We start from the raw sequence: 10,281 nt of genomic DNA on the forward strand, positions 1-10,281 counted from the left end.
CTCAAAGCTGTGGGAAAAGCTGTAAGCTTACCTTGAGGGGTATTTTTCCTCCCTTCTGCATTTTTCATTCCTACTGTTTTCCTCCCTCTAAGAAGTAGAAAGGTCTTAACAAAACACCTGATTTTACACAGGCAGATCTGTGTGTTAGTTTCTGTCATAAGGGACTGAAAAATTCGAAGTCTCAAAGCAGCTTAACTCTTTTACTCTTGAGTGTAATACCTTGGACACTGAATACTGATAAGAGGCAGTTCTTGTATTCAGCTGATTACAGTGCTAACACTTCAAGCCAATCAGCTGGTATATAATCCCTTACTTTGTGGATTATCAGGACCACAGCTGACTCTTAACACTGCAGTGCACTGTAGCCCTTACTTGTCCCCTTTCCACCCTTAAGGCTCTTGTGTCGTGCTGGTATTTATTCAAATGTGGCAGGCTCCATGTTCCCAAAGGGTACTTTGGAATGGGTGAAATGCTACTAGCAGGAGAAAAGGCAGTTTGAGCTCATGTCTAGTCCCAGTTAGCAGCTGCTCTTGTGTTTAGGAGCACTTGGGTTTCAACTTTCAGTTCCTTCCTCTTCAACAGCAGGGATCCAGTCGCAGCACTGAGTCCAGTGTTCATGCTTGCAGAGCTTGTGCAGGAGCAGGGCTCAGGTAGGTCTGGCTAATCAGGGTGCTCAGAAACATAGTTCAAAGGCAGGATGTGGCAGAATTGGCAGAGGCTAAGTGGGGAAGGTTCAACAGGACCCCCTAGAGATTTGTCCAAGGGAGATCAGAGAGAGGATGCTCACATTGATCTGGGACTTTAGGAAGTGCTCTCTGCACAAAAAAGAGGACTTGCAGAACCCCTGAGGGAGAGGCATGCTAAGGAGTGATTTGGGCAACCTTAAGGCTTGCCCATTTTTCCGAACCTTTGCATGCTTAACCAAACCTGAAGTTTGTTCTGACTCTGCAGATCAGCTTCTCTGAACAGTGGCATTGGATTAAAGGGGAGAGTGAGAGAGAAAAATTTCTTTATTCCTGAGATGTACAGGCAGATCACAGGTGTGCCTGGGGCAGGGTTCTGGAGAGCAGGGTCATGTTTTGGTATTTCTTAATCTTAGAAGCAGCAATGGATGGAGATACTCGGACACAGGCATCTGAAGTAGAGCTTTGGAGGAACTGACCTTAGGGCCTGAAGTGATTCCTGCAGTTCGTTTGGTAGCTGTTGTGGGTGCAAGGGCAACTCTGCCTTTCCAGGGCTGTTCTCAGCTGCACTCTTGAGAAGAGAGGTGTGGCTGTGGCCTGCATGTAGCAGGAGCAGTTCCCCTGGAGCAGTTCCAAGTGTTCCTGATGAAGGAAACCTCAAACAAATGCTGACGTACGAAGACGTGGCGTATTTATAGATGGCAGGCAAGGGGATATACGTACGTGGCTGTTGCCCTGAGAAGCTCTGAAAGCCTGATCATGAAATTTAGTCTTTCGTAGGCAAATAGCAGACTTAATTGTTGCCTTTGGCACCTGCATCAGCAGTCTCGAGCTGAGCTGTCTGGTATGGGCATAGCTTTTTGATTCCTACAGAAAATATGTTGGCACGCAATATGTCTACCATTTTAATGACCTAACTTCATGCTTTTGCTGGTAGTCACCCCAGGTGTAAGATCCTACTCTTCCACCCATCTCTGTGCTCCAGTGACATGAGACTGCTCCTTTTTCTTCCCTACCTTCATTACTGATTTTAGCTTTAGGTCTTTGCCTGCCTTCCTCCCTGGTGAACTAAAACTCCACACCAGTGTCTTGTCCCGATGGCTTCTGCCAGCATTTCTGCTTCTTGCTTGGCATCCCTTCAGCACTCTCCTATCTCTGTCTTTGAGGGCCTAGGTGAAGAGGTTTTTTTTCAGTTTGACAGCTTGCCTTCCACCCAGTGAGAGTGTTAGAGAGCACTTCTGAATTTGCTTAACCTGAGTGTGTTGTGAATAAGGTGCTACCCTTCAGTAGGAACAGCAGAAAATGCCATGTTTTTAAAAAGGCTTTTTGTTTGAACTTCTTTACACAGGTATGTACCTATAGGCATTATGTTCCTTGTTGGGAGCAAGATCGTGGAAATGGAAGATATTGTGCTTCTGGTGACCAGTCTGGGAAAATACATCTTTGCCTCTATTCTGGGCCACTTCATCCATGGAGGAATCATTCTGCCACTTATTTATTTTGCATCCACGCGTCAAAATCCCTATCGGTTTCTCTTAGGCCTTATCACACCTTTTGCCACTGCTTTTGCCACTTGCTCCAGGTGGGTTTCTATGCTTCTTTTGGGATTATAGCCTGGTTATATTTGTAAGCTGGTTATATCCTGGCACCAAAGTGTGTTGAGTTTTAGGTATGAATATCGTTCCTGATTTCCAAAAAGAAAATTCTGAGCATATAGAGTTTCACTGCTGTCAGCAGCCTGCCACACAGCACATACTCAGAATTAGCAGTTGAAGACAATTCCTCAGAATATTGGGGCTGCAGCATGATGCTGAGTTAGAATTGTTTTTTTGGGAAAAGGAGAAAATATTTTTACCTTAAAAAGATTCTGCCAGCAGTCTCTTCAATCTTAAGTAAAGTGAGGGTCACTAATGAGAGACTTTGTCCTGAGAACTTTAGTTTTCCAAGGTCAAAAGTATCTGGAACAAGTTTAGATTAATTTTGCCAGAGCAAAGCAGACTTGACTTTTTAGCTAGTGTAAAGGGGCTTAATTGTTGATCTCAGAGATCTGATCAGCTTTTTTTTTCTCATAACCAAACTATCAAGCACATCATTTACACTTTTCTCAAGGGGCAAAGATCTGATCAAATAACGTAGCTATATAAAAAACATTCAGATCATCTCCTAAAGCAGATACATGTCTGTCACAGGAGCTAAAGTACATGAAGTAGGAGAGGGCTTATGAAGTAAACCATGTAATTCCATAGTGCAAAGAAAAAATCTACCAATGTTTTTTAAATTATTATTATTTATCTTTTCATTTGAGAAGGTACTAGTACAGCATAAAAGAGAAGGTTGTTGTATCTGTTGTATTTATATTGGCATTTTTGGTGTCTTTTTGTGGCTTGAGACTTGATCATTTCACTGCCTTTTTGGGCTGCATACCATGTTGAATCATGAGGTTTTGCTTCTGGGAGATTAGAGTCTTTATCAGCTATTTATGGATGGAAGCATATTATTAAATACTGATGCTTGAGACCAACAAGGGGAGTCCCTCATTGCTATCATGATAGAGAGTGACTACAAAATGACATAATTGTCTTGTCCTGTCTTCAGCATGTTGGAACTATGAAAGCCATAAGACAGTGACTTTCCATGCAGTGCCCCCTGATCCTTTGTGTTTGATTTTCCCCAATTCTCTGTTTCTAGCTCGGCCACTCTCCCATCAATGATCAAGTGTATTGAGGAGAACAACGGAGTAGACAAAAGGATCAGCAGGTTTATCCTTCCCATCGGGGCAACTGTAAACATGGATGGAGCTGCTATTTTTCAGTGCATGGCAGCTGTGTTTATTGCTCAGCTGAACAATGTCGACCTCAACCCTGGGCAAATCTTCACAATTCTGTAAGTTGCTTGCTGTTGTGACCACATCCTTCTGGCCCCCAGACACATTCAAGCCTGTGGTCTCTCTGCTAATAGCCAGCAGTTTGCATTCCACATCTCTGACCTAAAGCCTGCAAACTTCTATGAAGCATAATTATAGGGTGATTAAAGGATGGAGTCTTTCAAGATTTATAAGATTTGCCAGAATCTCAATTTAATAAAAGGTGGAGCTTGGCAGTTGTAATTGAATTCTGAAACAGACTTTGAGCTGTTTAAAGCTGTTTCTCACATGGAATTCCTTCCTTAAGCATATCACTCTCCCACCCTCCACTCACCATTAAGCTGGGTAATTGAAGCATGCTGCTCTACCCAGAAAGCTGCCCATGGGTGCCTTAGAAAATCCTCCTGCCAGCTCCTCAGTTCTTTATATATCAATTTCATACTAAAGACTGCTTCTGCTTACCTCTGCCCTTCCTGCTATTGCATCGTTGGCATCACAGGAGAGATCCATTATCATCCCCTTCCTGACTGCTTTGCTTCATTATCTTCTCCACCACCTCAGTCCTGCCTCTTTCACTAGGACTGTCTCCCCTCCACACCTGGAATATCCTTCTACATTCCATATCCCCTGAAGTGTCATTCTTCTCATTTACCTCCTAAAAACCCCTTAGCTGAGGATCCTTCAAGGAGTTCTAGCCCCTCACTGTGCCAAGAAGCCACAGCTATATTCATCAAATGCTTCCTAGGGCTTGTTCGTGGCATTTTTTTACTCTCCCTGGCCAGGTTTTATTTCCTTTCCTAATGCATTTCCCAATATATTGTTTGTCTAGTTAAGGCAAGGCTGGGGCATTATTTTCTTTGTAGATTAACCTTTCAGGTACTCTTAGCAAATCAGATGTTAACACAGGCCTAAGGATTATCCAGTGATAACCCAAGGGAAGCTCAGGTGTGTGGTCCATGTCTATAGCACATGCTCCACAGGTTTCCAACTCCTGATTCAGGGTCTGTCTTTAAATACAAACAAGACAGAGAGAAGGGACCATCCCCTGCATGGCTGGGTTTGCTTTTATACATTTGAGGCCTGGAGATGCAATGTGCTCAGCATGTTGGTACTGACACATGACTGGTAAGGCAATAAAACATAGCTGTGTTGGCTTGTTGGCTGGGTGTTGTGGTTGGGGGGGGTTTTTGGTTTTTTTTTTTTCCCCAAAGAGGCAGTTGTGGTATTAAACACAGAGTCATTGCCTTGGGAGCTGCTGTGGACGCCTGCTGAGCAACTGCACTCTGTGCCCATTACTTTGCATCAGCAGGCAGGAAAGGGGATGCCCGGGAAGCAAATGCTCCATATGTCCTGTGCTGTAGGGTTTACTTAGAATTCACCTAATGGGGAACTGTGTGAGGTGAGTGCAGGAGGGGAGGGAGTGCTGTGGAGCCCCTGCTAACTGGGTGCACACGTTGTTTTGCAGTGTGACAGCTACAGCATCCAGCGTGGGTGCAGCCGGGATCCCAGCCGGAGGAGTGCTCACCATCGCCATCATCTTGGAGGCCATTGGACTTCCCACCAATGATCTCTCCTTGATATTAGCAGTGGACTGGATTGTGTAAGTTCTTTAGGCCACACGTAGCTGCTGTTGCATGGTGTGTAGTATGTTCAGGTGGAAACATGGGGCAGGGTAGTCAAAATACTGCAGGATAAAAAAAAAACCCTACAGATATGGCTGCCTACAGGACAGATAACAGGTACTGGAAAAGGTGATCCCTTTTCAGTTAAAGCAGTATGCTAAAATTCCTCTTCAGCTTTTTTACTCAGCCTTTATTTAAGTGTATACCTTCCTGATTTCAGTACCCTTTATAGAAGGAGTGTTGAAAGTTTCTTCAAGAAGGTGTTGATGTTGCTGGAATTCAGTTGGACACTAGGAGGAAAGGATGGGGAAAGAGAATTGAGTCTGAGTAGCAGTGGAAAACTTTCTTGGTCACATGTGTGAACTATCAGATGCTTTTCTCAGCTATTGTTTGAACTATTTTTGCAGTTCAAGAAAGCTCAAAGCACCAACACAAAGATCACAGAGGGTTGCCATCCATTGGCAGGGCAGGGGCACAGAAAGGTTGTGGAAATGACACAGCTCTGGGCAGTATCATGCCTGGAACATGCCACTGGGAGTCACAAGTGTAGTACACAGTACTATTGCATTTCCTTTCCACCTCTGGGTGACCTTTGCTCAGCTCCTGCTATTCTTCCCAAGAACAACTCATCTCCTTGCAACATGAGAGATTCACTCCTTGCCCGGCTTTGTTTAGAAGAACTTATCTCACCATTTCACATAGTTATGTCCTTGTTAAGACTTACATTTACCTTCTGTAGCACCTAAATTAGATTAAGGAAAGTCTCAAATTTTTTTTGCTCTAACGACTAGGGAGTCACCCAGAAGTGCATAAGTGTAAATGCCACGTGCATATGATTTCTTAAAACTTGGACAAACCCCTTGGGAAAAGGGTGTCTCGTTTTTCCCTCAAACAAGTATCTGAGAACTCATGAGTTACAGCATGCTTAGACTTTAGATGCTAGTGAAGTAAGCATGATCTGATAATTTAAAAGCATAATCTGCTTTCTAGCCATCTGGTTGAGGTTGGGTAGTGAGCTGAAATCACTGGTCAGTATGGGTCAAGCAATCTGAATCCCATTGAGGTTTTTTTCCAGCTGAAGGGTTTCTGGGCAGTTCCTGGTTTAGCCTGCACATAATCCCTCTGCATTGGTTTTTGGAAATATTGGCTTCACTCTATAGGTGCTGTACTTCCACAGTAGCTGTGGAAATGAGGATGCCCAGGGACAGTCCTGAATTCCAGAAGCTGAGGAAGAAGGCAGCTGTATTACCTCCTTCCTTTCCCACAACACATGTGTCTATGGAGCATAATCACATTCCCATGGCTTCATTAGGGTCATTGAACTCTTTTTTGCTGCCACCTTTTGGGGATTAGCCACCTCCAAAGGACAGGAGAGACAGGCAAATCAATGACTAGACCTTTATAACCTATCTTCCCAAGGGACTGCAGTAGTAGTTATGTGTTCCACAGGATGTACTTGCAAGTGCTTGGAGGCAAGAGTGAAAAGCTTAGCCTTCCTTTCACTCAGGCTGCCTGGGTCACACTGGCTGCCTCGTTTCAAAGTATGTAGCATCAGAAAGAAACTCAGCCTTGTGGACAAAAGGGGAAAGGAGAGAGAGGGAAGAGCCCTGCATCTTGTTTTAATGCCTGCCCTTTAATTACCAGGGAAGACCACAGCTATAAACTGAGCACAAGCTGAAGTAAGGCTACAGAATGACTAAGAGAAGGCACATGAATAAATTGTTCATCTTTATGACCCATAAACCTCCTCTGTTAGACCCTGGGACACTGCAGTTTTGTGTTGTGGGAACAAAGATTAGGAGAGGTGCTACTAGCAGGAAATCCAGGGAACACAGTTATCCTGCTAGCTTTTGGAAAGACATTTCAAGTCAGTGTTTGGGTTAAGGTGCGAGTCTTTATAGTTAAACAGAGCTCTGGGTGCTCTGTGTCACCTTCTGCATAAGCTCAAATTAAGCTCCTGCTCTGAACTTGCATTTGAGAAATGCAGGCCTGGGGGAGGGCAAGAAGAAGGAGGTGGGCTGGGAAAGGATGGATGCCTAAGAAAGAGTAGTCCAGTTGGTGTAACACACTGAAAGAACAAAACCAGTTGATACCAATGATTGAGCTGACCTTAAACCAGGTCTGATGCACGTTTTTAGTTCTGAAAGGGTGATGATACGTCTGTGGAAAATAACCTATGTTAAAATCATCTTCCTTGTTTAGCTCCACTGATGTGGAGCAGGGGTGGATCACCTGCCTTTATTGTAACACTCAAAGCCTTCTGCTTTGTTTTTTGTTTCTGCTCTTAACCAGGGACCGAACCACCACGGTTGTTAATGTGGAAGGGGATGCCCTAGGAGCGGGAATCCTTAATTACCTGAATGAAAAAGAAAAGAAAGAAAAAGAGCAGGAGCTAAAGGAAGTCAACGTGGAAGCAGTTGCTAACAGCAAGTCTGAAGGGGAAACATCACCTTTGGTAACCCACAAAAACCCTGTCTCCAACACAACCAGTACAGCAGATCCTGAATCCAAGGAATCAGTATTGTGAACTAGAGGCCGTTCATCAACACCTGTCCTAGAGGTGGACCAGGGACTTGTTAACACACCTAGACATCTGCAGTACTAGCAAGGGCTGGATGGCTCTTGAAAGTTTTTAATTCCAGTCTGTTTTGAAATACGCTGGGGAAAGGGAGGGAGAGGGAGGTGGGGTGGGCAGAGAAAGGGGTGTTGATAACACTCACTTTATAATAGTATTTTGATAATTTGTATGTATATGTGTATGTGTGTTGCACGTGCACACACACATATGCGTGTATATGAAAACAATCCCATTGAGACTTCTGGTTTAACAAGACTTCTGTTAGTAAGGGCACATATGGGCTGGAGATGAGGAAAATTACAAATCCAGTATGTGCTTTTTGTAGGGAACAATTAGTAAGCTTTTTGTGCTGCTGTTCAAACGGAGATGCAGTCTAGAAACTCCAGAGTGAGTGAAAATGAAAATGTTGCTTAAATTTAGTTTCTGTCCTGGAAACACCTACAACCATTACAGACATGATATGCAGCAACATTTTGCTTCCACTCCCCTTCCTCTCCTGTTCTCTGATCTCTTAAAACCATCAACTATATCCTGAAAACTAGCTTTTTCTTTTTTAAAAAAATTTTGTTTCATATCTGAATTAATAGCTTTTTAGGGGGACAACCCATGTTCCATTCCCTCACTGCATTGCAGCTCATTGCAGCTTTCCTTCCTTTTGGTGAATAACTCCCAAATTTGGGACCAAACATAGGAGATCACGCAGATTAAGGACTGGTTTTTGGTTTTTTTTTTTTCCTTTCTGCTAACCAAGCTGTTCAGGAAAAAATCTAGAGGAAACACGAATTTTGTTAAAGTGATCCCTCTAGGGTTAAAAAAAATACAGTCTGTTCCAGCATAAATATGCCTGAGAGAGGCTTGCCTGTGGCAATATGAAGAAATCAAGACGTCAGTTCCCTTCATGAAAACACGCATGCTCCTCTGCTGGCACGCCACGTCCTGCTCCTGTTTATTTAATGAGTCAGTCCAAATCAGCAAAGTTGAACAGGGGAGGAAAAAAAAATCTGAACACCCACAATGTGGGAACTGATGACAGGCATGTCTGAGTTTTAGCTTGCGAGGGCAAGAGAAGAGCTGAGTTTATGACCTCATGTAGTCCGAGTGATGTCTGTGTGTGCTGGGACAGCTGCCTACCTGTTCCTGCTAGGAATTTGATCCTGCTGTAAATGTCCTTCTGGCAGCAGCTTATATTTAGTGGTTTTGGGTGGTGCTGGGCCAGGGTAATGCTTAGTGGCAGATGGAAACTTTGCTTAAGGCTGAGTCAAATGCTTCTGGGTTCTGGCTCCACCTTTTTTGCTTTACAACATACTTCCTGAATTTGCACCCCAAACCTGAACAAAGTCCAGCAAAACTCATTGCAAAGATCCTGTCGATTTCTCTTGGCTTTTTGGACAGCAAATAGTTTGAAAATTATGGCTGTGCATATGCCAAGATTTGCCTGGACTTTGCTTTTCCCATGTGATTGCATACGGTCAGTCTCCACACTGTTATTTCAGCATTATATATTTACACTTAGCTTTGCTATAAACTAATACCAACTGTCCCTTTTTCTTTTTCCTCTCTTGCTTCAGAGGAAGCTATCTCGGAGAGATACCCGTTTGCTGATTATTGTGTTCATGACACTAGGAAGATGCAGCTCCAGTTTCATAGCAGCAGCAGCAGCAGCTTCATTTGCTAAGCATCCCTCCTGGTAAAGGGGCACGATGACTTTTGCAAAAAGACATTCAGAATGAGATGTGGCTACCTCTGAGGGAAGGCACAGTGAGTGCGTCACCACAGGCTATTGAATGGTGTGCAGCAGGGCTATGCAAACAGCTGAAGTAGGAAAGGATTAGTCAGCCCACTGAGAAACTGCAGGTGGAGTTTCTTTTTCAAAACCAGGGCCACAAAATGTGGTCATTCCTTGGCTCGATCTTCAAAATGGAAGGAGACAAACACAATTCTCTAGGGACATCCTTTGCCCAGTATTTATTATTTCGTTTTTAGCAGATCAAGACTCACTGAAGCTTCGTGTTTCCTCCCATTAGAATCATCCCAACTCCTTTCAACTCAGGAAACCAAAAGCGCACTTTGTAGCTAATGATGAAAGTCAACAAATAAGAGGGGTTTTGAAAAATGTTGGAGACTTTAAAAAATGCTTCTAGACAAAACATTTCTTTCTTTTTTTTTTTTTTTTTAGTTTTCAAATCTCTATTTCTTTGAAAATTCTGAATGCAGTAGAACCCCAAATACTTTGATTTTTAAAGCAGTGTATGGATGTCTCAAGGAAGCTGAAAATCCTGACTGTTACCTATGGGCTGGGTTCTGTAGTTTCGTTGTATTTTCCATCACATTTAGTTCCTATGATTCTCTCCCTCACCATGACACATGCAGCTGGGGTCAGGACATGAGAGCAACTGGCACTCAAATGACAATTCCAGTGTAGCATCACAGCACCCTTTTGGGCTAGAACATTTCTCAATTTTTTTTTTTTCTCCCCAAAGCTGTTGCCCACAGGTAATAAGTACTCATCTTGGCAAGTCCAAGGCTGGCCTTCCT

The 10,281-nt window shown here is 43.5% G+C and overlaps 1 protein-coding gene across 1 annotated transcript in view; it reads left to right on the forward strand.

Annotated features, from left to right (window-relative positions):
* The window catches only part of SLC1A4 (solute carrier family 1 member 4), a 28,114-nt gene extending 20,064 nt beyond the window's left edge, over window positions 1-8,050 (forward strand). Inside the window, exons 5-8 of the mRNA XM_071740180.1 lie at window positions 2,032-2,265; window positions 3,372-3,566; window positions 5,012-5,146; window positions 7,461-8,050. Coding sequence (XP_071596281.1) covers window positions 2,032-2,265; window positions 3,372-3,566; window positions 5,012-5,146; window positions 7,461-7,695 — 799 coding nt within the window. The 3' untranslated portion in view covers window positions 7,696-8,050. The remainder of the gene's footprint in view (window positions 1-2,031; window positions 2,266-3,371; window positions 3,567-5,011; window positions 5,147-7,460) is intronic.
* Window positions 8,051-10,281: the final 2,231 nt, after the last annotated feature.

Source organism: Heliangelus exortis, chromosome 3, assembly GCF_036169615.1.
Source record: "Heliangelus exortis chromosome 3, bHelExo1.hap1, whole genome shotgun sequence".
Classification (NCBI taxonomy): Eukaryota; Metazoa; Chordata; class Aves; order Apodiformes; family Trochilidae; genus Heliangelus; species Heliangelus exortis.